The sequence below is a fragment of the Juglans microcarpa x Juglans regia genome, chromosome 7D (genome assembly GCF_004785595.1).
Source record: "Juglans microcarpa x Juglans regia isolate MS1-56 chromosome 7D, Jm3101_v1.0, whole genome shotgun sequence".
NCBI classification, from domain to species: Eukaryota; Viridiplantae; Streptophyta; class Magnoliopsida; order Fagales; family Juglandaceae; genus Juglans; species Juglans microcarpa x Juglans regia.
This window is the reverse complement of record NC_054606.1, coordinates 4,774,670-4,801,597: the sequence shown is the minus strand read 5'-3', so window position 1 is coordinate 4,801,597 and position 26,928 is coordinate 4,774,670. Positions and strand designations below refer to the sequence as shown.

General features: G+C 35.9%; 4 protein-coding genes across 9 annotated transcripts; 3 read left to right on the top strand and 1 right to left on the bottom strand.

Moving 5' to 3' along the window:
* The first annotated feature begins 59 nt into the window (after positions 1 to 59).
* Positions 60 to 6,188, top strand: LOC121239307 (TPR repeat-containing protein ZIP4). 2 transcript variants are annotated; one of them, XM_041136520.1, is made up of 6 exons: positions 60 to 1,678; positions 2,989 to 3,178; positions 3,306 to 3,338; positions 3,588 to 4,208; positions 4,421 to 5,106; positions 6,055 to 6,188. In XM_041136520.1, the coding sequence occupies exons 1-5, from the start codon at positions 300 to 302 to the stop codon at positions 5,051 to 5,053; spliced, it is 2,856 nt and encodes a 951-aa protein (XP_040992454.1). In that variant the 5' UTR covers positions 60 to 299; the 3' UTR covers positions 5,054 to 5,106; positions 6,055 to 6,188. The 2 variants fall into 2 exon arrangements, with proteins under 2 accessions (XP_040992454.1, XP_040992453.1); XM_041136519.1 differs by having other exon boundaries at positions 5,991 to 6,121.
* LOC121239309 (rhodanese-like domain-containing protein 4A, chloroplastic) lies at positions 5,611 to 8,918 on the top strand. 2 transcript variants are annotated; one of them, XM_041136526.1, is made up of 4 exons: positions 5,611 to 6,366; positions 7,531 to 7,633; positions 8,125 to 8,365; positions 8,755 to 8,918. In XM_041136526.1, exons 1-3 carry the CDS (start codon positions 5,702 to 5,704, stop codon positions 8,344 to 8,346), a joined length of 990 nt encoding a protein of 329 aa, XP_040992460.1. In that variant the 5' UTR covers positions 5,611 to 5,701; the 3' UTR covers positions 8,347 to 8,365; positions 8,755 to 8,918. The 2 variants fall into 2 exon arrangements, with proteins under 2 accessions (XP_040992460.1, XP_040992459.1); XM_041136525.1 differs by having other exon boundaries at positions 5,612 to 6,366; positions 8,125 to 8,370.
* Positions 8,919 to 9,469: 551 nt separating this feature from the next.
* On the bottom strand, positions 9,470 to 15,801 carry LOC121239305 (hemolysin A). 3 transcript variants are annotated; one of them, XR_005935285.1, is made up of 10 exons: positions 15,591 to 15,801; positions 15,406 to 15,487; positions 15,026 to 15,105; positions 13,152 to 13,254; positions 12,885 to 13,041; positions 11,558 to 11,686; positions 10,871 to 10,957; positions 10,085 to 10,131; positions 9,921 to 9,965; positions 9,720 to 9,816 (listed from the first exon to the last, which is right to left on the bottom strand). XR_005935285.1 is itself a non-coding variant. In XM_041136515.1 (9 exons), the coding sequence occupies exons 1-9, from the start codon at positions 15,694 to 15,696 to the stop codon at positions 9,676 to 9,678; spliced, it is 930 nt and encodes a 309-aa protein (XP_040992449.1). In that variant the 5' UTR covers positions 15,697 to 15,801; the 3' UTR covers positions 9,470 to 9,675. The 3 variants fall into 3 exon arrangements, 2 of the variants coding, with proteins under 2 accessions (XP_040992449.1, XP_040992450.1); XM_041136515.1 differs by lacking the exon at positions 10,085 to 10,131 and having other exon boundaries at positions 9,470 to 9,816; XM_041136516.1 differs by lacking the exons at positions 10,085 to 10,131; positions 12,885 to 13,041 and having other exon boundaries at positions 9,470 to 9,816; positions 13,160 to 13,254.
* Positions 15,802 to 21,064: 5,263 nt separating this feature from the next.
* On the top strand, positions 21,065 to 22,388 carry LOC121239306 (transcription factor IBH1-like). Of its 2 annotated transcripts, none has more exons than XM_041136517.1 (2): positions 21,065 to 21,936; positions 22,224 to 22,388. In XM_041136517.1, exons 1-2 carry the CDS (start codon positions 21,481 to 21,483, stop codon positions 22,254 to 22,256), a joined length of 489 nt encoding a protein of 162 aa, XP_040992451.1. In that variant the 5' UTR covers positions 21,065 to 21,480; the 3' UTR covers positions 22,257 to 22,388. The 2 variants fall into 2 exon arrangements, with proteins under 2 accessions (XP_040992451.1, XP_040992452.1); XM_041136518.1 differs by lacking the exon at positions 22,224 to 22,388 and adding an exon at positions 22,048 to 22,197 and having other exon boundaries at positions 21,067 to 21,936.
* The last annotated feature ends 4,540 nt before the right edge of the window (positions 22,389 to 26,928 follow it).

The following is a 26,928-nucleotide window of genomic DNA, read 5'->3' as shown; positions in this document are numbered from 1 at the left end:
TTGTTTATATTGTTGTTCACATCGCTATTATTTTGGTGTTTTTTGTCTTTTAGCATGGTATATTTGTTCTGAAATGCACTGAATTAGGCATCATTTCCGTCCTTGCTAAGGGCCAAGGGCATACGCATTCGGCTGGCAGGCTGCTGCCAGCTCCATCATGCAGACGTTAATTCCATTCCCTCCAAAACCTCCAGAATTTAAGGGCTTTTAACTGAATATTTTAAACCCATTCAAATTAAAAACCTCCGGCTCCTTCTGTATTGCCGCCCCCGCCAAGGAAAAAAACAAAACAAAACAAAATGAGAATCTCAGAGATGCCGTCTCCTTCTCCACCACCTCCTGCAACTAGCAAAGACTCCCAATCCCATTCATACTCTCTTCTTCTCTCCCAAATCGAATCCTCGATCAGACAACTGGAGCATCTCTCCCCCGACGCTGAGACTGAGATTGACAAGTCATTGCTTCCCTCCATCTCCTCCGATCTCCGCCAATCCCTCGTTCAGCTCTCTCAATTTCACAGCATAAACAACAACAGCCTCAAACTCCACATCTGGAAGCTCAGCTTCCGCCTCTGGAATGCCTGCGTCGACCTCTCCAATGCCTCCTCCTTCCTCCTCCTCCGATCCTCTCATTCCGCCCATCACCTCGCCCACCTCCGCCATGTTTCTGCCGACCTTCTCTCCCTCGCCGGAGACGTCTCTGGCGTCCCCTCTCCCTCCATCAAGTCCGCCTCCTTCTACTACAAGACCGGCCTCATCTGGCACGATCTCCGGAAATTCGACCTCGCCTCTACCTGCTTCGTCAGAGCCACTGATCTCGTTTCCAATCTCGTTCCCGACGCGATCTCCGGTGCCGGCGAGAGAAAACTGCTCCTGGATCTCAATATCGCGAGATCTCGCACCGCCTGGGACGTCTCTGACCGGAATCTCGCCCTGGCGTTGCTGAACCGCTCCAAGAGCTTGCTTTTCGGCTCCTCTGAGCACTACCAGGCACTCGCGAGCCAGTATTTGACGTTCGGAAAGAGTTTGCTATCGAAGAATGAGACTAGTAGCCAGGCTTCGAGCGAAGCTCTGAAGTTCATGAATGAAGCGTTGGATCTGTGCGAGAAAGGATTGGGACTGGGATTCGGTGCCGTCGATCTCAGCGAATTGAGGTCGAAGACACTGCGGTTCATCTCCGCTGTCCATTTACAGAAGGGAGATTACGAGAGCGTGATCAAGTGCGTGAGGGTTCTGAGAGAGGGAGATAAGAGAGGGGACAATAACCATCCGAGTCTCCCGGTGTTGGCAGTGAAGGCCTGGTTAGGACTGGGGAGATACGGTGAGGCGGAGAAGGAGTTGAAGGGCATGGTGGTCAATCAGGACGTTCCCGAGGGCGTTTGGGTGTCGGCGGTGGAAGCATACTTTCAGGCGGTAGGGACGGCGGGGGCAGAGACGACCAAGAAGGTGTTCTTGGGGTTGTTGGGGCGGTGCCATGTCAGCGCAGGAGCGGCCGTGAGGATGGCCCACAGGGTGGTCGGGGATGGCTGTGGTGGCCCTGACCGCGAGGTTGGGACTAGTTCCAATGTGAGGGCTAAAGTGGTGGCAGAGCTGGTCTCGGATGAGAGAGTGGTTGCGCTATTTGCTGGCGACACTGCGGCGAAGGAGAGGATGGCAATGCACGCTGTTCTTTGGAATTGGTAAGTCTAGAAATGTACGTACCCAATATATTTTATTGTTTAACCAAATTGCATGGTGCGTCGGTCCAGCGGTTGTGCCAAACACTGTTTCAATTTTTCGCGGTAAAAAATTTGCGTTGTTTTCGACGTATTTTGTTAACAAAAATGATATAAAAAAAATTATTATACAATGTTATGCAATTATTTAATAAAATCTCATTTTTTAGATTTATCTGATTTTTTGGTTTTATTTTGATGTTTTAAATAAAAAAATATTTTATTAGAGTTGTACGAAATTGTGCAATAATTGTGTTTATATCATTTTTAGCTAGAAAAAGATACACATAACATTTTTCACAATCCTTAATTCTCTTTTAAATTAGGAGTATTTTTGTAAAATAATTAATCAAATAATATCGTTTTATAGAAATATATTCAACTTAAAATATGATTATATAAAAAAAAAGGTTATACATGTATGATTATTTTTATTAAGCTTTTTCGAGTACCAATTACCAACTACCAAGGCCTTACAATGTCCCTTCATATCAGTTGGCATCTTTCACTAGCAATATTGACTATTTATACTTTAGCCACAGGCCTACAAAGAGATATTATGAAAGTAAATTTATAAATTGACCTGATTTGATGTATTACGTTAGATTGTAATATTATTTTATTGTAAAATAGATCTAATATATTATAATAAGTCATATCAGTTTGTAGGATCTCTTTAGAAGAATGTGATCCTTTGCTTTCAAATACTGATGTGGGCAAGGGGTTGGTATCAGTTGTTTCGTAGTTCACTGTTGAGGTTGGGGGTGCTATGAACTAGAAACTTCCTGTTTCCCCCACTTACGAAAATGGTTATCATACATCTCGTTTTACTGTGCAGATCTTCTTGACTTCTGATTTCTCGTCTCCTTCACCATATAAAACAATGTTTAACCCTGATCCAAAGTTCAAACTCACTGCTTAGACAGCCTTAAATGATTTATTGTCATCGTCATTTCTTGAAGTGCATTTTCATTGGATAGTTTCACTTGTCTTCTATCTATGTGTATGTATGTGTGTGTGAAGGCCTTCAGTTCAAGCCATGTTGTTTCTCCATCTGAGCATTTTAGTAAAAGAAAAAAAAAAGGATCATGTCGCGATGAGACTTTTGACACACGACTTGGACATGCAAGGTTTATCAATTGCTCCTACCTCATAATAATTGGAAAGGAACTTGCCTGATCGAGGCACTACTTAATGTATGCAGAGATGTTATTGACTGAAAGGACTCTTCAATTCAATTCCATTTTATTTCAACCATTTTCTTGCTTTTGCAGTGCTGCTGACTTCTTTCGATCAAAAGATTATGGGACAAGTGCAGAGATGTTTGAAAAATCAATGCTTTATGTTACATACGACACAGAGAGTAAAATTCTTCGAGCCAAGGGCTTTAGAGTTTTGTGTCTCTGCCACCTTGGTCTTTGTCAGCTTGATCAAGCTGAAGAATATATTAATGAGGCTGAAAAGGTATACTAATTAAAAGTTAAAACTGCGAGTTGCGATTCTGGTCTCCAAGATGATAAAAACTTCCAATACTTAGAACTATTTGAATGAGTAATATTTCAACCTTCCAATACCTTTTCTATTTACGCAGCTGGAGCCCAACATAGCCTGCGCGTTCCTTAAGGTGTTTACTCCCTCCCTCTCTTTCTCGCTCTTGCTCTTTCACTGTCTCAAACACACGCATACTGGCACACACGCACACGTGCTTGCATGCATCTATGAGCAGAGATGCACATGCAACTTTGATTGGACCTGAAAAGTATTGCCCCTGTTAGGCAGAGATCTAAGGTTGGTGACAAATACACCTTTTTCATATCTCCCTTAGATTATCCAATTGATTATTTTGCCACCTCGACATTTCTCTTTGATGCAGTTCAAGATTTACCTGCAAAAGAAAGACCAAGATGGCGCTATCACTCAAATCCAAGCCATGACAACCTGCGTTGATTTTACTACCGACTTTCTTTCCCTATCAGCTCATGAAGCTGTTGCTTGCCGTGTGCTTCCTGTTGCTGTGGCAGCTCTATTGAGTCTCCTAGACTTCTATGCCCATGGAAAATCCATGCCAACAGCAGAGGTTGTAGTTCTGCGGACTATTGTCACAATCCTCTCTCAAGAGCCAGGCAACGAGATGGAAGTTCTGAAATTTGTAAAATGTGCTCATAACCGGGCAACTGAACTTGGCCCTGATGTCTTCTTTGGAGTAGGGGAGGTTGGAAGACGGGAACGGAATTGGTTTGCTGTGACTTCATGGAATTTTGGGACTAAAACTGGGAAGGAGAACAACTATGAATTATGTGCTGAATTTTTGAGATTGGCTTCAGAGTTTTACCGTCTCCTCGTTGATGTGCAAGTGGAAGAAAATAATGTTATGGTTTGCAAATCATTAGTACTGACCATATCTGCCATGATCGCTTCAGAGAGTCAAAGAAAGGCTACATTATCAGACAGTGAAGTGAAGCAAGCGGTGGAACTGCTAGATAGAGCTGGGAAGGTATGGACTATTAGTTTTTTGTTTGATTCATAAAGCACTTGATGCCTCAAATTTTCACACTCAATGGTTGATATACCTTCCTAGTTCCTTGTAATAGTTTGATACGTATATTCCCACTAAGAATGATAAAAGGCCAACTCTTTATGCTTCAATGTCCCCTTCTTATTGGTATCTCCCAACTCCCTTATAATGGCATTCTTTCATGGATGCAGATACTGAAGTCAATCTCAACTGGCCCTCGATTAAATGATGATCAAATTATTACCCTTGAACCTGATCTGTTCTTCATATACACCTTCAGTGCCTATGATATGCAAGGCAGGCTGAATGATTTAGCAGCACAGCAACTCCTTGTGAAGAGTTATGCCAGCTCAAAAGCTTGCAATCCGAAGCACCTTCTTCAGATAGGCCTTAGTGCCTCGCAGGGTCCCCGATCCAATCCCGAAGTAGCTACCTTTGCTCTAAATGAGTGCCTCTCATCCTTCCTGTCCTCCCTCTCACCAGATTACCAGAACATTGCTGTTGTATTGAGGAAGCTTATTGCAGTAGCATGTATTCAGAAGGGTGGCACAGATGATGCTGTATATGGCGTCTACAAGCAAGCTTACCAAATAATGGTGGGGTTGAAGGAAGGAGAATATCCAACTGAAGAGGGAAAATGGCTTGCCATGACTGCATGGAATCGGGCAGCAATACCAGTGCGGTTGGGGCAGAATGAAACGGCTAAGAAATGGATGAAAGTTGGTCTAGAATTTGCTAAGCGCATTCCAGGAATGGAGACTTACAGGGCATTCATGGAGGATTTCGTCGATGGTTTCCAAAAGAAATTTGCATGTGCAGAATGATAGAGAAAGCAGGACTCGGCTATTAGTATGATGTGTACATCTTTGTTGTACAGGTAATTAGTGGTCATTCATTCTTTTACGGATAAACTTTTATAGGTGCATACAAAGCTTACCCCTTACTAGAATGCTACCTTTTGCGTCAATAGATGATGCATCATGCATCTAGAGTTAATTTCGGACCTCTAAGATCATTATCTATCCTTAGTGATCACTTTCCCCGACGAGCCAACGTTGTAATTGAATTTTTTGCATTTGACGAAGATCCCTACAGTATGGGAGCTACCTCATTTCGAGAAATGCAGTTCTTTATCAAATATTTTACATTAATAAATATAGATAAAAACTACTGCTGGGAGCAACTATTTTGCACAATGATGTGGCATCATCTAGACCACATATCTCCTAAATCTAAAATAAAAAAGTAGAGAATTAAAAGTAACTATATAGTGAGTGCAAAGTGTATACTGCTACAATGACTTCTCTCTAACATTATTCTAAATATAAAAAAAAAAATATCAAATTTGAAAAAATAAATAAATTAATTAATTGGCTCAACCCGAACTGAAACAAGCAAAGTACATAACTGCCAGCATTCCCTTCCTGTCCTCTCTCTCTCTCTCTCTCTCTCTCTCTCTCTCAAAGGTTATCATGGAGTCTCTTTCCTTGGTCCTCTCCTCTTATCCGCCCGTCCTCCAAAGCCACCTCAAAACCCAGAAACCGTCCATCTCTTCTCTCCCAAACTCCATTCCCACCCTTTCTTGTCAAAATCAAACCCAATTCCCCTCCACCTTTCAATTCCCATTCCAGGGCCACCCTTTGCTTCTCCAAACCTCTCCCTTGTTTCAAAATATAGCGAAAACCCAACTCTCCTTCACTCTATTCAACCTCCTCACTTCTCTTCCTTGCTTTGCTTCTGAAGTCGTTGTCTCCTCTGCAGACCAAGTCTCGGACAAAATTAACCTGGAGTCGGTCTTAGTTGCAATTGACGACTTTTTCAACAGGAACCCATTTTTCGTTGCTGGCTGTACGTTCATTTGGCTGGTTGTTATACCCCTTACCGAAGAGTACTTGAGAAAATTCAAGTTCATCTCTGCCATTGATGCGTTTAAGAAACTCCGGGACGATCCCAATGCGCGACTGTTGGATATCAGGGGCAGGAAGAGTTTGAAGTACTTGAAGTCCCCAAATTTGAAGATTCTGAATAAGGATGTTGTGCAGGTTCCGTTTTCTGAGGGAGATGAAGATGGGTTCGTGAAGTTGGTCTTGGAAAGCTTTGGGGACGTGGCAAATACTGTGGTCTGCGTTCTAGACAAGTAAGTGTGAAAATTGTTTAATTTACGAGTATTAGTTCTTCATATGAGAAGATTCAAAACACTGACTTTCTGAATTTATTCTTTACTGAAAAAGAAAAACCTAGTCCATGCAAGAATGATTAGAGATGGAATGAAAACTATTACTTTTAAAAGTGTGTCGATGAGTACTTTAATCTCTAAAATTTGGTTAGTGACTTTGATCTTCTTTCCTCTTATCTTCTTTTATTTTTCGTTTAGTAATGAGAAATCTCGCAAATTTTAGTTGAGTAGAGATAGATCTACAAGTCATGTAAACCCAAAAGGAGAAAAGACCAGTGACCGAAAGTTCCTCAGTTGTCCAACCAAAGAACTTACAGAACCTTTGTTCAGTACACTTGTTGGTCGTATAGCAAATTTTAATTTTTAATTAACTAGGGTCTGCTACTTCCTACTGAAGTTTATGCAGTTATCATAATCAGTTAGGAACGTTAGCTATGGGTCCGGGTCAATTTTAAATGGGAGCCCAATCATGCAAAAAAATCTGTAATGTGTATTTTTGGCCCATTAATAAAAAAAACCCACAATGTATATAATTTTGAATAATACAACTTTTTAACTATATTTTAATTTTTTTTTTTTACATAAAAATACCCTAAAAAAGTTGTTCAAATTATCAAAATTGATAATTATATATTAGTTAATTAATAATTATATATTTAACATTTTATATTGTCAATAGTCATAAATTAGATGAAAATTACATAATTTACTTATATAACTACTATATAAAATAAAATATATAATTTATAAAAAAATATTTAAAAATATATATTTGTAATTCGGTCGGTTTGGTCCGGGGTGAAAAAACCCAATCCCAAGATTGGACCGATTCCCGAAATATCCCAAACCCTAGGACCGAAATCGATTGTTGTGAATTTTGGTCTAGCCCAGTTTGGTCGGGTTTTTCGGTCCGGACCGAAATTTTTACACCCCTAGACTTAACCACCTAATTAGCTGCAAAGTATGTTATTTTACTGTTTAACTTTTGTTTCTTATAATAAATTCCTAGCATTGCATATATCCTTGCTGGAAAGAATGCGTACGGCTCCCAGACTTTCTCATTTTAGCTTCCCTTGTTTGATACTGCCCTTAATTTCATCACTAGTTTCTCTTTTTGTAAGGTAGTTTCGATGGTAATTCCATGAAAGTGGCTGAGTTATTATTCAAGAATGGTTTCAAAGAGGCCTATGCAATCAGGGGCGGGGTCAGAGGTGAAAAAGGGTGGTTGGTATGCTTCTTCATTCTTTTTCACAGTACCATTTTTCCACCTTAGAGAAATCTTAGATATTAGTTTCGGTTCATATACCTCTCTTTTATTCTATATTTGTGGCAGTAATGGTTAAATGAGGCCCGGTTAAAGGAATGCAGCACACCTGATGCCAGAAAAAAGTGCTGCAAAAATTATGTGCATCATGGCATATCTTAGATGATATCTTTTGGCTCAATTCCTTTAATTCAGATACAAATTCAAACACATGTCTATCTAGTAAATTTACCACGTTCCAATTTTTATATATATAAGTAATTTACCGCGTTCCAATTAATGATGCTTTCCATCACCTCACCTTCAAAATTGGTCGATTTTGTTTAATCTTAGGAAAGGTCCATCTTTGAAACTTCCTTTGGTAGCACTGCTCAACTTTTGGCCAATTCACTTTAAGAACCTACTTCTGACATTTGGTTAAGCTGTTAAATTTTTTCGGGTTTGTGTCTTTGTAGGTGATACAGGATTCTCTTTTACCGCCATCTGTGCATATGTATCCCAAGAAGAAAGTTAGAACTTCTCAACAACCTGGGACAAATGGAGGAGTTCTTCAGAAAACTGATGATAGAAATAATGCTACCTCTCCTGATAATACTGCTATAGAAGAAAAATGGAAAACTGATGGGCATCTAAACAAGTCAACAGAATCCATACCAGACATGAGAAGTGGTTCTTGATTAACCTCTTCTACCTACGGTAATGTATGTCCGTCCATCTTCCCTTTATCTCTCCATTGCGTGTCTGAGTGTGTGATATGCTTAAAATAAACATGAAAAGTTTTAAATGTAAATCTATTAATAACTGCAAATGCAAACTTGAGACATTTTCTTGTCTAAATGCAACCGCAATGCATCATGTGCAACTTAATTTATATTTGAACTGGCAATTTTCGAGTTTAGATCGATTGTTAACCTTTTATGAGCTCCAATATGAACCTTTCTTTACATGTTGGAATATTACTTTGCGTGGGAAAGAGCATTTTAAGAAGCCGTAGCAGTTCTCTATGTTTTGAAGTAATGCATATTGCGACCCTCATGCGGGGAATACATTCTTGACACACTTTTTTCTTCTCTCTGTGTATGCAGTACCCAGACCTGAAACAACCATCTTGCCCTAATCCATCAGGTCCTCAAACTTGATGCTGTATATCTCAAGCAGCAACTTCTGTTTGGTTGAAACTCAGTTTTCTTTCGTTTTTTTGAGGCAACTCCGTGTAATGATATACACACAACATATTACACAACACATTGTATAACAATATTATAAAATGAAGAGATTTTTGTGATGTTACTTTTATAAAATGTTTTACAAAAATACCCCTCATTTAAAACATAGTGGTGTAGAGTGTTATAAAAAATGTTGTGTGTAAATCATTTTCCAATTTGGATTGGGTATTCAGTGAGCTTTCTGACGACATATTTGTAGCAAAGAGAACCTAATATAGAGCCAATGCCAATCGATTGTTTCTCGGGAAAATCATCGCTTCAATGAATCAAGGGAACACAGAATTTTGGCTAGCAGCCTACCAAGCTCTTGGTTTATTCAGATTTGAATCTCTAAGCTCTTGCTTGAATTCTAAAGTATAGAATATAAGAGAGATAAATGCATAAAAAATATCTTATAGCATTCATCAAAACAGTTTAAAAATCTCACACAAACAACAATAAATATTGTGGAGTCTATATGTTTCTCTTTCTTTCTTTCGGTTCTAAAAATTGGACAACCTTAACGGAAATTTTGAGTATTCTTAAATTTTCTTCTTATTTTTTGTGACTTGCCCTATTATAACTTCCTTACATGTCTTTGTTTATGGAAACATGACCCATTTAATAATGGCATGACCATTAGAAGTACACGTGCATAATCTTTATAATTGCCACCTCATAGTTAAGAGAATTTTCTTTAGATGGATTCGGAGGAAAATTCTGTACAAGAGAGTATTTGTCCCCAAAAATCTCCAACTTTCAGCAGCCTTACCCACTTTTTAAAACCGAGTAGATAAAATATCAATTTGCATTTCTCTCAGCTGTGCGGCTAAAGTGAACGAGAAATTCAGTATTGCCCTCAGCACCCTTCAAAGGAGACTCAATCCACCCTTTGCTGCAGAATCCAAAATTCTCTACACCCGTTATGATCTTTTCAAGAACCTGCACAACAAACACCAATCACATTTTCACTTTCAGACATAGGGCTAGGCTGCATTTCAAAGCCTGAAGGTCAACTAAACAACCAAAGAGGGACTCGTGCATACCTCTTGATGGACTGTAGGATCTCTCACTATTCCACCACTTCCTACCTGCAAAGAAGGTGAATTTTTTAACTCAGAAATGAAGAGGTTATATATATATATTGTTGAACAATGATGATCATTTTCTTGGCACTAGAATACATCTGCATAAGTATCAAAGCCCTTACCATTAAACATCACTTCAATTCTTCAATCAACCAAGATGCATTAAATGCTACAGATGCAAAATCTTAAAAGAAACAAACATGCAAGTTGATGTCCTTAACCTAAAAACTGTCTTATTATTACTAAATGATTGAGTCTTACAAAAAGGCACTAGAACCCATAAGATTAACTTCGCATAAGTAATTTTTTTTTTATTATGGAAAATGTACTCTTATAGGAAAAAAAATAGTCTCTATAAGCATAAATTCGTTACAGATGTATAATTATGGGACAACACATTGCAATCAGGGCAGCATTCCACTCATTTCTCTCTTTTTTTTTTTGGTCTTTCAGTTCCTTAAAATTATGAGTTTTTGGTGCCCTTGGGCCATGCCCTAAGCAGTAGTAGAGTGGGAAGCCATTTTATGAAGGTGAAGCACTTAAAAAATAAAATGAAGGGTGTTTGCGCATGATTCTTCACTTGAGCGTGTCAAGGATTTGCAAAGTCTCAAGCTGAAGCACTACAAAGAGCTATTTTATCTTTGTTAAAGAGCTTGTATGCACAAATGCAAGACAGAAAAAGAGTAAATCTGTATGCTATTGCTACAACTTTAGAGTAGAAAGATAAAGATGGCTTCCATTTCTCTGTTAATGAAGTAATGAAAAATAGCCTAAATTGGCTTCATATGACTGCAGGGAATAGAAAACTCTGTAGATGCAGTGCTATAAAGACAAATACGTAGTTCTTTTTTAACAATTAATATTCATATACTTCATAAGATAGAAGGATGAGAATAAGAGTTTCTCACTTGCGATCTTCGAGCTTCAAATTGGGGCTTAACCAGGGTAACTAAGCTAGCATCTTCCTTCATCACAGAGACTACAGCAGGCATGACCTGTGAAAAGTACATAAATAAACAAAGATCTTAATTATTCAAGCGTAAAAAGAAATGAATAAGGACCCAAAAGTAATGCACAATGGTCAATGAACAAACACAGTAACAAGAACAGTAACCATTATGTCAAGGCATAAAGGACAAGAACACTAGCAAGAACAGTCATATGTATGCATAGAGCAAAAGAAGAATGGCTTGATCATTTGTATAACCATCAGAATATATTTTCCAAATCAGAATATATCCTTAAGATATTACTTTCTTTTTGTAGGGCGTATAAGTAAATAGCACATATTTATTGCTCCAAGATAGACACAAGAGAACATTAGCATAGAAGTGTAGCTGCTCAGTTGGCTAAAGAACGCTTCTGAAGTTTCAATCTCTGAACTGAAAAAGTCAAGTGAAAGAGGAAAAATCTTAATCACACCACTACTTGATGCTTCAAATCTTACTTATCGACAAAAAAAAAAAAACTTGATCCTTCAAACCTCTCCAGCCTGGTGGATGAAGGAAAGGTTGAAAGCAACCAGCCAAAAAAATCTTTAAACAAAGCAACACCACATTTAAACAAAATAATAATACCACTCTTTGAAAACTTACCAGGAGAATTGAGATGAATGAAAGGTCCAGAGTCACAAGATCAACTTTTTGGGGGAGCCCAGAAAGGTATCTTAAATTCGTCCTTTCGATCACACAAACACGTTCATGTCGACGTATTTTTTCAGCCACCTATAGAAGTTGGCAGAGATACCAATCAAGAATCAAATATATCCAACAGTATTTAAATAAAAAAAGAAAGTGGACATGGGAGGATCACATGTAAACTTTTTGTTGGTAAGAATGTAGATAAAATGCATCTACATTGATAAAAACATCCGGCTTAAAAATGAAGATAAATCAGAAGCTGTAGACCAACATATAGATATAATATGTTGGTCAAACTCTGGGGGTAAGGGTATAGCTCACCATTTGATTTTTTTATTTTATTTTTTGGGTGCTCACCTTTTGGTATTTAAAACCCAAGATCCACAAGGGTTATTTCTATTACACTTGAAAACTAGGAATGTACTTATAAAAAAAAAACTAGGAATGTCCCTTCTTTGTAAGTTTTCCCAGGTTGATTTGCTTTTTAAACTATTTATCAACCTTCTCAAAATTAGTACGCAAATATCTCAAAAAATTCAAAGGACCGAGTTTCATTTCCTTTTGCTTTGTTTATACTTTCACTCTTGAGCACCTGAACATTGAAAATTGAACATTTGGCACTGTATTTAAACTTGCTGATATTTTGAATTACTTTTTTTTTTTTTTTTTTTTCATAGATAATCAAAGATATTATATTCATAGAAATAGGCAAAGCCCAGGTACACAAGAAGTATACATGAAGAACGCCTAGCTAGAGGTTACAATAGAGAAGAAGATCATGGACACTAAGTCCGTTACAAACTATGGCCCCCGCCCATAAGAACAATGACTTGAAAAAGAAAAGTTTTAGCTCATCCATTGTTCTCTCTTGATCTTCGAAACTTCTAGCATTTCTCTCCCTCCAAAAACTTTTCTTTTTGGATATTTTGAATTACAATCAACTAACTTTCGGAAAACATAAATTAAAGCTTGATAGTTGAAAGGTCTTACAAGTCATTTTTCCCATTAACAGGAATAAAGATTCTTCAGATGAGTATAAGAGTGCTATCAAATATTTCCCATAACCTCTTTAATTAGAAATAACCATTTACATTTTCTAACACTATATTTTTTTATAAGTAAAAAGGAGGGGTGCAACAAGAGGGCTTCCCAGGAGGGCACCATTTTCTTGTATTATATATCCATCCAAAAGAACAAAAAGAATCCGGACTCTACATCCAGATGATGTCTAGGACATATTCACCAAGCAAAAGAGATAAAAAGCTTTAGAACTTTACAGTACCTGGCCATAACCTACATCAACTCCGTAAACAAATGATGCACCATACTGAAGTAAGCAGTCAGCAAAACCTCCAGTGGACAACCCTGAATCAAGTGCTACTTTACCAGAAACATCAATGCCTAGCTGTTCAATAGCAGCTTCTAACTTATATCCTGCTCTGGTATAAACAATGGAACTTCTAAATTAATATAATGTTCTCAACAAAGACACTGCATCAATGATATTTTCTAAGAGTGCATGATGGGTTGCTTCAGGGGAGTAAATCACCTACATACATATTTTGGAACTTCAGCCATTATCTGCACAACAGCTTTTTCAGAGACTGGTGTTCCAGCTTTGTTCACCACCTTTCCATCAACAAACACTTTGCCTACACCTCAAATGTGTTAGAGTGAGAGAGAGGGGTCCAAAATTGATCATAAGACTGTAAGCTAACTTCTCATATCAAGTATGCTTATTCCCACAATGATTGAGAAGGGTAGCCTCTGCATTGCTTGCCACAATCTGGAATTTTTCTGCCTCAATGCCAGCACATTATAGAAGTTGTGCAAGACAGATACCCTAGTATAGTGGCTAAGCAATACTGACTTGTGAGGCAAACGCACATCAGTTTAAAACAGACTTCAAAATTTTTTCAATCACTTAAGCAATTGATAATGGTATCTTCATAACAAATCAGGGGCTACGGATATTTTGGAGACATCATATGCAGTTATAATTCAAATTTTTCTTTTCTTTTTTTTTTTCTTGGGAACTTCCGTGATTAGAGGATGGGCAGGGCGGGAGTTGAACATAAGGGGGTTGCTCTCAGTTAGGAACAGCATTTCCAAAAACACGGACTATATTGGCCAGTTTGATTGGTTGGGCTTGTTAGAATATAAACTAAATGATTAAATCCACCTCTACACTCGAATTTAAGTTTTAAAAACAATGGTTTTTATTTATTTATTTATTTTTTTTTTTTTATAGGTAAAAAAATGGGTGATTTAACATGATACTATAGCAGAGGTCCTCGTACCTACCTCCACATTTCACCCTCATTTCATTTAAATGTTTCACGTGTTGGGCTCAATCATTAAAGGGGAGTTTAGTCCACGTGTGAGAGGAAGTGTTAGAATATAAACTTAAAAAAAAATTCATCTTAAAATAAGCATTTAGAACAAGTGAAGATCTAACATGGTATCATAGACACATTCTGAGTTCGAACCAGGACTTCACACTTTGCCTCAATTCAATTACATATTTCACGTGTTGGGCTCACTTATTAAGGGGGGGTGTGATTCACGCATGAGGGAGGGTGTTAGAATATAAATTAAATGATTAAATTCACCTATTCTCATTAGCTTAAGCTTTCAAGACAATTTTCAATTCAAGTAGGCCCTTTAAATTGTTTGTTTAAAACCCATCTTGGGTCATTTTGACAGTCCACAAGACTTTTGGCATGGTCTAGTTACTTTTTGAATTTAAGCTTGCAGAATCACAGGTAGTAACCCATCAACAATTTGCGGCACCAACATTCGTCACTTTCATTGCCACACTAAGATGTTAACAACACTCAAAGCCATTTTTATCAATACAAAAGTCGCTTGAATTTGAGTATATTGTTTGCCATGAAGCACTCCATATTTTAGATCGATGAACATCCAGGTCTTAAACCATCGGTTTCAAATCTTCTCCATCCAAAAAGCAAATGAAAAAGAAACATTATAAGCCTTGATCACAAAGGAGAAGGGGGTTTATCCCAAGGTGAGAGAGACCAATGAGGTATGCTCAGGACAGAATTGGAAATGCTCTCTAAGCTGGAGTCAATCTCTTGGCTCAGAAACCAAGGGATTTATGTTTGAAGGAAGGGACAATAATTCATGCTTTTCATTGTACCACAAATACTCATCAAAGGGTAAATTTAGCTAGTGGTTTATGACTCATGACTCTTCATGTAGCAAGGAGAGTAGAGCAAAAGATAAAAACTATTGAGTTTTATAGTAACTGCCGCAGCAACTCAACTCTTTGACCAGACATTTTTAAAAGTGTAAACTTTAACGAGAATCTACCCATTGGTGCTTAAACTGTTGAGATGGTAAAATGCTCAGGATGCATTAAAAATTAAAATACGTTATATGCTATGAAAGAATATATCTTACCTTGTAAGATCCATGATTGAATAAATGTTCGGCTGTATTGCTGAAACCTTTCAAGACATATCTCATCCAGCCTCCTTTTTCTGAAAATTTTAAGAGTATAAGCATAATAAAACCTAAAAGCAATTTGAGAAAGATGAAACAATACTAGATTGCAGGTAAGGTAAAGTTTTTAGCTTCCATTCAGAATCAGGCTAGGCCTACAACTAATAATAAATGGTTATTCCAAATGGTCAATCACCTAATAGACAAAATCTTTCACGGAAATTTCATTGAATCCAATCCTCATAACATTAAAATGAGAAACTAGCGGTGAATAAGTGAGGTACCTACAAACAGTAGTAACAAGAAAACATTATGATATTGGAGATAGAGATGCTTACTTCTTTGGTAGTTGAATCTTTCCTGACTTTATAACAGCATAGCTTCTCAAGGGACTTCGAATTTGGGCTTTGACCCATCTCACTGAAAAAGGACGGTGAGTCAAAATTAAAAAGATTCAAGCAACAACCAACCCAACAAAGAACAAAAAGGCGAATGCATATAGACAAGAGAGTGGAGAGGATACCGGAAATCTTTCGAGAGCTGCAGTGAGATAGGAAAGACAAGCTCGGATTGCTATTAAGACAGAGTGATATGAAGTTAACAGGAAGCTTCAAAATTTGCAGTGCCATTTTACCTATCAAAAAAATTTCCCCCTCTCTCTCTCTCTCTCTCTCTCTCTCCCTTCTCGGCAAAGCAGGGCACAGGGCAGGGCAGGGCAGCCTACGATGCTATCAAGGATAAAGGAGGCAGAGCAAAGCCCATGAGCCCATAGAGTCCACTTCGCAAGCCCAGGTCTCATTTTCTACATCGGATACATTTTACACGAATAATCAAATACAATAGGAACTATAAATGTTGTCTATGTCGGATTTCGATTCATCTCGTCCATTTATTATTTCGTAAGATGTATTTAATGAATAAAAAAACATTCGGTATAAGAGAAATAATCGGTCTTTAGAACCACTATTTTTATCTAATATTATTTATGATTTGTAAGGAAAAAGTTACAGAATCAACATGGTTACATATACATATATATATATTGGAAATTACAGTACTTGTGATTAGATTTTTTTCATAAATAATGTTAGATGCAAGCGAAGAGTGTGCAAGTCTTGCGTGTTCTATTTGAAAAAGAATGAGATTCACTATTAATAAAAAAATATTCTTTTCACGTAGATTTTAAATTTATCTACTTTTTAAAAAAGACAATATGTAAAACTTATATATTTTAAAACTGTAAATATTATTTTTTTTTCTTAAAATCTATGGTATTTGTAAAATTAAAGAAGAGACAAATTAAACAAAAAAAAAAGGGCAGAGATATTAGAGGTGAGGGAAATGCCGATCAACATATAAGGACCATCATAAATAGCATCAAATTTGTCTAGTACAAGCTGGGAATTTAGTCATGATGGATTGAAGTATATCCGAATTAATAAAGTTTTCTCACAGTTAGCTTGAGAGATCAGGAGAATATATACTTCAGTATATATACAGTACTACTAGTACGTAATTATGCTGGTCGTGGGAATTAGTAATTAACCACATGATTAAGATATGAGTAATATTTTAGTCATAAAAAGATTATACAAAAATAAATTCATAAATTGACTTGACTTGATGCTGTGTATTAGATTGTAAAGTTCATTTAAGTGTAAAGTAGATCTAACAGATCATATAAAATTATGTCAATTTATAGATTTACTTTTATATAATCTCTTTATATCTATAACAGCTCTCTTAATATATATATATATCATATACGGACAAGTACGGCGTTCGATCCAAGGATTCTGATGGAATAATATTGCTCTATCTTGCGAATTAAGCTCTAAAAAAAACATAAATTTAAGTGGGTTAATTCTTCATATTTAATTATGATATATAGTTTCTATATCATAAAATTAAGCAAGCTAGCTTATTAATATCTATTTTCACAATATTATAAAAAAAAAAAAAAAACCTATTTTCATTAATCTCCATTTAGGTACTTCTTTTGAACCAATTCCGTATATTTTCTCATGTTAATTCAACCGCGCACGTACATTCACAATCTACATAAATGAAAATTAATAATTTGATCTTTTCTTACCAAGAAGGTGATAATTAAGCGTACAGTTAATTAAAGACGGTAAGAGAAAAACAAAAATAAATTAATTAATCACACTTAATATAAGTTAAACGACGTTGTTGGATAATGTGCCGATGTTTATATTGAATTGCAGATAATTAATTTATTTCAGATTATAAAAATATAAGATTAATAATATCTAATTTTATTTTCAAGTCGATACGTAGAATATACCATCATGTTCTACTAAAAGACCCAAATCTCATGATCTGTATTTTAAAAAGATTAATTAAATATATAATTGAAGTTATTACTTAAGAATGAGAGAGAAGTTATTATTTTTTATAATGTTTTAAAAAGACTCTAACTACTTTTTAGAATATAAATTATATCATTTAGGAAAGAAAATTGTATTATTGAGTGAGGGAATACTATATTATTGGTGAGTCAAAAGCCAAATGAGTGGTCCTAGCTGGCTAATTACAGTAGTTAGGAGAAAGCTATATAGCAAGCTTATCTCAAATATTAATCATCATTACGAATAAGTTAAAGTGTCTAAATCTAAAGCTGGATTATGTCAATCTATAGCTAATTAGACGGGGCCCACCCATGTTCTTCGCTTCCTATTTGATGGCCACCTTCGAAAAGGAAATACTCACACTTCAGCTAGCATGCATTTTTTTCATCACAAGTGCATTATTATACATATATGAATATATATATATATATATATATATATATTCTTTGCACACCTCTAATCTGCATTCAAATAATTATCTTTATTTACTTCGACTTGAATATAATTGGAAATTAATATAATTTCCATCAATTTACAATTAATATATATATATATTAAAAAAATTATTTCCATCTATTATTATTTATTATTTAATATTTTATGAAAAATATCTTTATTTCTTTTATAAAAAAAATTATAATTATGAAATGTGAGAGGAAAATAATGGATGTTGTATAAGATTGATGGTCTTTAATATTTGATTTTCTTCAGTATTACCCAAAGGCTAGCTGGTAGGTAGCTAGCTAGGTTTCACCCACCTTTGACCAACCCCTACACAGCTCTTTAAAAGAAAGTGACAGTCGCGTTGTACTAACATTATAACGCGCGTGACTGGTCCCTTTCCTTCACCTCTTTCCTATATGATTCTCTTTTCGCTAGCTAGCTTGTCCGTCATGTGCAACGACTGACGATCAAAACCCTAACTCAATTACAAGCTACACTTGGCACCAGTATTCAGCTTTTCCTTCAACGTACGTACGAGTTTTGAGAACCAGGACGTATACTATATATTATATATATGTATATATATATATCATCTCAGAAAGAAGAAGAAGAAAAAGAAGAGAGAAAGCGGATGCAAGTTGCTGGCTAGCTAGCTAGTTTCATTGCACAGCATCATGCATTTGAGAACATGCAGGAGTTCCTGGCTAACCTTGGCTCTGTTATCAAAGCAATATTGATCTATCATGAAAGTCTATATATAGGATTAATGCTGAGAAGATCTATTTTTAAAGCTGGGCAGAATATTTAAGCAATATATATGCCTTGTTAATTGTGGTGTTATGTCGAAGTCGATGACGGTAGAAAAAAACTAACTACCAACACAAGCAACAGTAGTATATACTATATAGTACGTACTTGACTGTTGATTTCTGTCGATGCTCTTTTCAACCTGATGAACTAAAATTAAGACATAAAAGGAGAAATCGTATCTAATATATGCATGAATGCTTCACCATATTATGCCTTAATATCTTTCTCTTGGCGCAGATCGATATTGTTGTTTTAATTTGCAATCATAGACCCATGCATGTGCACTCATTGTGCAGTTTGATACATATATATTTATATAATATATAGTGTCTTTAGGGAACAGACAATAAGTACTAATGCATACTTTTTATTGAAGTGTCTCGTAGTGTACCAATCATGTCTTCACAAAGTAATTAAGCAGCAACACATGATAAATTTGATGTCAACGGATATATATATATATATAATATGTGATACAACAGAAAGGTTCTTCTCCTCCCCTTCCCCTAGCTAGTATGTGCAGGATTCTAGGAAAAAAGAGAAGAAAATCCCATTTTTTAGGACACCAATTTAATTAAAATTGATATTTCATTTGGATAATGAGTTGAGATGAAAATTGAAAGTTAAATAAAATATTATTATAATATTATTTTTTAATATTGTTATTATTTTGAGATTTGAAAAGTTGAATTGTTTGTTATATTGTATGAAAATTTAAAAAATTTATAATAATTAGATGAGATGAAATGAAACACTTTCACTATCTAAATGAAGCTTAAGATTGCGTTTAAATAGTGAGGTGATCTCATATATTTTGTGAATAGTAATGAAAAATTAATAAAAAAGTAATGATAGAATATTGAATAGTAATAAATATAAGTAGTGAAAAGTAGATAAAAAATAATAATAAAATAATAAATAGTAGAATACTCCACTACCCAAATTACTAGCCCTAAATCTAATTGAAAAACCAAATCGATTATATATATTAGTGTTACTAAATGATCAGGAGAGAGCAAACATTCCCACGATCGAACATCTACTCATCACAAAAAGGTCACAATTTAATGTGGAAGTTATAAATAGATCCGTATTAGTACTCCTGTCATGCACGTCTCTTTTAAGATCTGATCATGATCTCAAACCTCTCGTGGCTCCCTCTCACTAAAACCATTCATTTTTTCCCTCCAATATGCCCACCATGCAGCTTGCTCATCATCGAACTTTTTTTACTTTTATCTTATTTTATTTTATTTTTGATTAGAGAGGGAAATTTTGAACAACAAACCTCCATTTTAGAGGTAAGAGTTATACCAATCAGACCACATATCTTTAGCTTGTTACTTTTATTTTCATGCGTTGTGATAATTATAGTAATTAGGTTTTTGTTTGAGATTTTTCATCCCGATCTCTAAGGCCTCATTTGTTTTCAGAAAACATCTTATCTCATCTCACTTTATCATTATAATTTTTTCAAATCTCTACATAAAATAAAATAAATAATTTAACTTTTTTAAATCTCAAAATAAAAATAATATTAAAAATATATTTTAATAATATTTTATTTAACTTTTTAATTTTAATCTCATCTCATCTCTAAAAATAAACGGATCCTAATATTCCTTATTTATGTTGATGTTACAAAATCAAAGAAATAAATCGCCAAGTCATTTGTTAGGCCTTTCAATAAAGCTGAATTATATTAAACATTGTTGTACTACTGCGTGCACGGGGCACAGTACACGTTTGGAATAAAAGAAAGACAGCTGTTGAGTGGTTAGCATGCAATATCTGCCAAGACGCTTGCTGGGAGATCTTCCTAACAAAATGTGCCAAAAGATAGACAGCTGTTCAGCACCATGCACTACCTTGTTCTCTTCTTCTTTCTTCTTCCATCTTCTTTTTCCCTCCTAGAGTTGAGGAATTGCTCTAGCGAACGTTTCTAGCGAAGCACAGTTTATATGTTTGAGATTTATCTACCTTAATTATTACCATCATTGACAGAACCATCTTAAGAACTTAATCGTCTATAAATATGGTGCTGCACCAATTTTTTTAAGCCGCATTCATTATCAACAAGTTCTCGCGTGCACTTCCCAGCGCATTATACCATTGCCACCATGATCACCATGCCATCGACATCACAGACCAACATGAGAGCGAATCTGAAAATAATTCAAGCATAAAGAAATAAAAGCTATGGAGTTCCTAGGAAAGAACCCTAACTAGCTAACACAACAAAGAAATGAAGAGAGAAAAAAAAAGGGTCCCACAGTCCAAGTTGTTAATGGAACCATGTGCGATCATATGGTGGTTGGCCCTTTGCAGACCCACAAGACTCACTTTTCACCCCTTCCAAAACCCCAAGCTGAAAACGAAAGGAGAAGAATTTCATAATAATTGAATTATTCGTAATAATTTTTATTATTTTTTAAAGCACTGGATTCCCCCACTCTTCTGCCATTTTCAATCTCCGATCTTTATCCCCCACACGTTTTTTCACTCCCATATTCCCCTACAACCACATGTCTCTCCTCTCTCACATGTAGATTTTTTGTCAGAGCTACATTCCCCTAATCGTTTTGTCTTTCTGGGTTCTGGGCAGGCGGACCCTTTTGTGTCAGAAGAAAATCTCCATCACCAACGCTGGTTTGTCCTTGGATCGATCTCTAAAAAGGCAATCCGACAGCCCCATTAATATTGCTTGCAAGTTTAACATATCTGCATCCATACCCAAAAATCCAAAAACCCTAATCTTCGAAGAAACATCTTCTTCCCTTGGCAACCATGAATCCAAAGCGCTTCTCTTCGAGTACCTGGCCTAGTACTACAGTAAAATCTAGGTTCACCTGTGGTTTCCTTCGAGCCTTGTGGAGAATCAACAGGCAAAGAAGAACTACTTCTGCATCTTCAAGGGAGATCCGTCGTCGATATCTCCGAGTTAAGGTTGCTGCCGATGTATCCATGGCTTCTGCTGTGGGGTCACGGAGAGCTTGGAGTCGTGCTATATTGCTTCGAAAGATTCGAAACCAAGGACAAAACGGCACTGTTCGGGTTAGAAGAATGAGCAATATTCTCGGCATGATGAGGAAAAGAAATATACGTGGTAATTACAAGTGTACGGAGGAGGTGGGAACTTGCCAAGCCGAGCAGCTACGAAAACTAGTGCCTGGTGGTGAAGAAATGGATATGTGCAACTTGTTAGGGGAGACTGCTCATTATATAGAGTGCCTCACCACCCAGGTAAACGTGATGAGAAGAATTGCTGAAATTCTCTCTACTTAATCGAGTCTAGAACTGAAATCGAACCAAACAATATATTTACATGATCTGGAAAATAAATTTCCTTCCCAGGGAAGTGCATGCTGATGATGATCATGACCCGGAGGAATTAAGGAAAAAGATAGCTAGTACAGAAGTACTCAACGATAAATATATAGCATTTGTATGGTTCCTTTAATTGCTCATGTTCTTGATTTGTTAATTAAAGGTTTTGTTTTTTTATTGCTCTTCTTCTTCTTTCTTTCTAGATGCTTCAGAAATTCGTATGCAATGAACAATAATTAATGCAGCAGGATGAGGTTCGAAGCTAGCTAGCTGACGGATTTTGTCACTAGCAATACTACCTGGATATGATATAGCTAATTAAAATGGGATGATTCTCTCAATATATATAAAAAATATGCCTTTTTATTTATGATTAATAATAAGCATTTCAAATAATGAGTGAAGAACAATTTATATCCTGCCAATATGGAACCAATTAATTGGGATCAAAAGAGGACGAAATTGAAGCGTACTAATTAATTAGTTCGCCTTCCCTAAAATATGGTTGAAATAATTAATAGTTTGGGTGTTGAGAATGTCTTTGTTGCATTTGGACGTTAAATTGAATTGAATTGAATTAAGATGAAAGTTAAAAATTAAATAAAATATTATTAGAATATTATTTTTTAATATTATTATTATTTTGAGATTTAAACAAATTGAATTGTTTATTATATTTTGTATTGAAATTTACAAAAGCTGTAATGATTAGATAAGATGAATTGAAATGAGTTTGTGATCTAAAAGTATCATTCTTAGAATATATCACTACTATTCAATATTCTATCATTATTTTTTCATTATTATCTATTCATAGAATACTTGAGAATACTTCATTACTTTAACGCAATCTAAGTATGTTGGGTTGATCTTATTCTTACATTAACGGCCAGTCTTCTATTCTTAAGCCTAGAAAAGGGTGAAACAGTACTGCAGCATATAATCGGCGTATTTATTTAGTTCGAGAAGAATTGAAATCTAGTTGTAAAGCTTTTTTGACTAGTTTAAATTTCAACGGCTTTTTTAAAGTCTCTAGACTGATTCTGTTGCATTAACATGATCTTTTCTGGGTAATTGACAAGAGGGGCAGGCAATAACTACCTTGAACCCGATTAACCAAGGAATGGCAATGAGTTTAGATTGTTGCAAAGAAAACAAGTATTTGTAACGAGTTTTGCGATCGACGAGAATATTGGATGTAGTCATTTCTATAGTATATAACTAATTATATATAAATAAGCATTTTGATATAAAATTATTGAATAATAACCTTGCATATGTGATATGTGTGTGTGTGTGTGTGTATATATATATATATATATATTCTACTCAATAGCCATAAACTACGTGCACATCTGTTGATGGAAAAAAAAAAAATCTTCTACTGATCAACAAGCTGCGTACTGTGGTGTAGGGCTGCTGAGTATAAATACAGTATGAGATGAATAAAAGTCACTAATTATCAAGTAGTCTCCCTAAATTCCGTTCCGCATTTAATTCAATCTTCAAGATCAACAAGTCTCCATGAAAGCTGGACTTCTTCATTTTCTCCCACTGATTTTCAAATTTCTGCATGACTTTTCGAGCTCTCACGAGCTTCTGCTCACTAATTATCGCGTCATTATTACTGGTAAAATTTATATATTTCTACAAAAGTAGTATATAATAGTACTGCAACAACAGTACAAGTACTCCAATTCTCCAAACATTGGACCCAGCTTTAAGCTGATTTGAAAGTGCAAACTTAATGGGAAATAACCAACCGGCCGGCCTCTTCTTCTTTTTTTTTTTTTTTACACAATTATCCTTTAATTTTCACAAGGATATTATCAAAGCTTCATATTATAAACTGTGTTCGAGAATCGAAGGGGAAAAAAGGACGGAAGGACTATTTGTTGATCTAAAGGAAAATCGTAGTACTGCATGTCACAAAATTAGAAGCAATGGGAGGGAGGGAAGGGAGTAATTTGTGATGCAAAACTCAAGCCGGTTCAGTCTTGAAATTTCAACTGGCCCCCCCACCCAACGAAAAAGAAAAAAACAGCAGAAAAAATCAACGGCATGGCCACACGCATGATATGTACTAGCTAGCTAGTCGTGTATATATATATATATATATATATATATAGAGAGAGAGAGAGAGAGAGAGAGAGAGAGAGAGAAGAGAGAGAGAGAGTACCCGATGCTAGCTTTAACTAAAAACAAGACTCTAGCTCATGACTACTCATTCCTAAAGTTGATGAGATCATAACTTAAACTTTAATTAACTTGGATGATGAAGATCATCTTTTAAAAGTCTACAGATCATCAAGATAACATATACGTATAGACTGATCTGATACGTACCATTACTAAACCCCCGATTGGATTTAATACAAGAAAGATTGGATCGTTTTATAAGTACAATCGATTGGCTGGAACAATAGTACCCCCGTTGTCAAATCAGAAATATTCACATGTCTATATCTGACCATAGTTGTTTGCTTTTGAATACTATGGATATGGGCTATTATGTGTCTAATCCTGCACGTTTATATAAATTTGAAGCTATGTGGGTAGGCACAAGGGGATGTGAGACAACAATCGAGGAAAATTGGGACTTGTATAAAACAATGCCTCTAGTTGAGACATTGAAACAATGTGGGTCTGGTTTAAGAGTTTGGAGTCGTTGTCATTTTGGAAATATACATAGATACTTCGATGCTAAGCATAGGGAACTTGCATTACTTCAAGCCTCTCCCATACATGCCCACCAAGCCTTGTGTAATGTGAAAAAGGATATTAAGTTTTTGCTGAAAAAGGAGGAGCTTGTGTGGAGGCAGAGGTCTAAAGTGCACTGGTTGGGAACTGGAGACCAGAATACGAAGTTCTTTCAATTTAAAGCCTCTTAGTGTCGTAGACGAAACTTGATAAATAGTCTTAAAGATGATGCTGGTAGATTATATGAAGGCTATCATTTGTTTCCTCTAGTCACACATTATTTTGCTGATTTATTTAAGTCCACTAATCCCACTGATGTTGATGTTGTATTGAGTTATGTGAAGCAATATGTTTCAGAATCTATGAATGCTGATCTAACTAGACCTTTCACTGATATTGAGATTAGAAGTGCGTTATTTCATATGCAAGCTCAAAAAGCACCGAGTCCGGATGGAATGCCGCTATTATTTTTTCAGAAATATTGGCATGTGGTGGGTGGGAAACTAATTGATGCAGTGCTACAAGTCTTAAACTCGAGTATTATGCCTACTAATTTAAATTTAACCCATATTGTGTTGATTCCTAAGAAAAGACAGTATGTGTTTATTAAGGATTATAAACTCATTAGTTTATGTAATGTGGTTTATAAGATCATTGTTAAGGTTTTAGCCAACTGTTTGAAGCTTATTTTGCCTTTTGTTATTTCACCATCTCAATGTGCTTTTGTCCCAGGTCGTCTTATCACGGACAATGTTTTGGTGGCTTATAAAACGATGGATGCAATATGGAGAAGAAAAAGGGCAAAACTAGTTGTATGTCGATTAAATTACATATAAGCAAGGCTTATGACCGGGTGGAATGAGTGTTTTTAGAGAAGATTTTGTCTAAGATGCAATTTGCTCTTGCTTTCATTTGGTTGTTTATGATGTGTATCTCTATAGCTTCTTATAAGGTTCTTATTAATGGAATTCCTTCGGATTTAATTACCCCGACTCGTGGTTTATGGCAAGGCAATCCACTTTCTCGATACTTATTTGTTCTATGTGCTGAGGCTTTGTCATCAATGTTGCAGCAGGCTTAATCAAATCATTTGATAAGAGGGGTTCGTGTTTGCAATAGAGCTTCATGGATTAGTCATTTATTTTTTTTACTGATGACAACATTATTTATTGTCAAGCTTCAATGGAAGAAAATGTGCACTTGCAAAATATTTTGATTCTTTATGGTGCCGCATCAAGGCAATTATTGAATAAAAAGAAAACAGAGTTACTGTTTAGTCGGAATGTGGATGTGGGAGTAAGGAATGCCCTTAAGGAACTTTGGAGAGTTGATTCTATTCAAACTCATGATAGATATCTTGGATTTCCCTCGTTTGTGGGCAAATAAAAAACTAAACACTTTTTGGGATGTTAAAGATAATGTATGGGCAAAGTTACAAGGCTAAAAAGAAAAGCATTTGTCATAGACAGGTCGTGAAATCTTGATCAAAGCAGTGGTTCAAGCCATTCCCACATATGCTATGAGTTGCTTCAAAATTTCAAAAGGCTTGTGCAGTGATTTGGAGGGATTGATTGCTCTTTTTGGTGGGGGACAAAGAGAGCAAAAAAGGAGGATTCATTGGATGAGCTGAAAACGCTTATATAGTTCCATATTTTCTAGTGAGATGGGTTTCCGGGACTTGAAAGCATTTAATTTGGCTCTTTTAGCAAAACAAGAATGACGTTTGCAAACTCATAATAGCTCTCTGTTTTACCTGGTTTTCAAGGTAAAATACTTTTCACACAATGATTTTTATCATCTACTATTGGCACTAATCCTTCTTATGTGTGGCGTAGTATTTTTGAGTCTAGATCTATTATTCAGGCTGGCCATCTGTGGCACATTGCAAGTGGTGAATAGGTGAAGATTTGGAGGGATAATTGGTGGAGCTATCCAAACAGGAGAATTAACACTGCTTGCAATGGCTTAGACGTTGAGGCATGTGTTAGCGATTTAATGGACTCGTCATTGTCAGGTAGATGGAAAAACATATTTGATAGATCAAGTATTTCTTCCTTTTGAAGCTATGGATATTCTTAAAATTCCATTATTTCCTCATTGGACTATTGATAAAATGGTGTGAGGATGTACACGAAATGGTCAGTTCAGTGTGAGGTCAGCCTATCATTTAGTGCTTCAGTTGAGGAGTGCTACTGTTGCTGTGAGCAG

What these genes read in the sequence shown, in the direction of transcription:
- LOC121239307 (XM_041136520.1), top strand. Translation starts at nt 300, where the DNA reads ATGAGAATCTCAGAGATGCCGTCTCCTTCTCCACCACCTCCTGCAACT. An exon ending in CACGCTGTTCTTTGGAATTG is followed by an intron (nt 1,679 to 2,988) that starts GTAAGTCTAGAA and finishes TTGCTTTTGCAG; the next exon opens with TGCTGCTGACTTCTTTCGAT. An exon ending in TAGCCTGCGCGTTCCTTAAG is followed by an intron (nt 3,339 to 3,587) that starts GTGTTTACTCCC and finishes TCTTTGATGCAG; the next exon opens with TTCAAGATTTACCTGCAAAA.
- LOC121239305 (XM_041136515.1), bottom strand. Translation starts at nt 15,696, where the DNA reads ATGGCACTGCAAATTTTGAAGCTTCCTGTTAACTTCATATCACTCTGT. An exon ending in AAGATTCAACTACCAAAGAA is followed by an intron (nt 15,106 to 15,405) that starts GTAAGCATCTCT and finishes TAAAATTTTCAG; the next exon opens with AAAAAGGAGGCTGGATGAGA. An exon ending in TTGAAGCTCGAAGATCGCAA is followed by an intron (nt 9,966 to 10,870) that starts GTGAGAAACTCT and finishes CCTTCTTTGCAG; the next exon opens with GTAGGAAGTGGTGGAATAGT.
- LOC121239309 (XM_041136526.1), top strand. Translation starts at nt 5,702, where the DNA reads ATGGAGTCTCTTTCCTTGGTCCTCTCCTCTTATCCGCCCGTCCTCCAA. An exon ending in GTGGTCTGCGTTCTAGACAA is followed by an intron (nt 6,367 to 7,530) that starts GTAAGTGTGAAA and finishes TTTGTAAGGTAG; the next exon opens with TTTCGATGGTAATTCCATGA. An exon ending in GAGGTGAAAAAGGGTGGTTG is followed by an intron (nt 7,634 to 8,124) that starts GTATGCTTCTTC and finishes GTGTCTTTGTAG; the next exon opens with GTGATACAGGATTCTCTTTT.
- LOC121239306 (XM_041136517.1), top strand. Translation starts at nt 21,481, where the DNA reads ATGAATCCAAAGCGCTTCTCTTCGAGTACCTGGCCTAGTACTACAGTA. An exon ending in TAGAGTGCCTCACCACCCAG is followed by an intron (nt 21,937 to 22,223) that starts GTAAACGTGATG and finishes CTTTCTTTCTAG; the next exon opens with ATGCTTCAGAAATTCGTATG.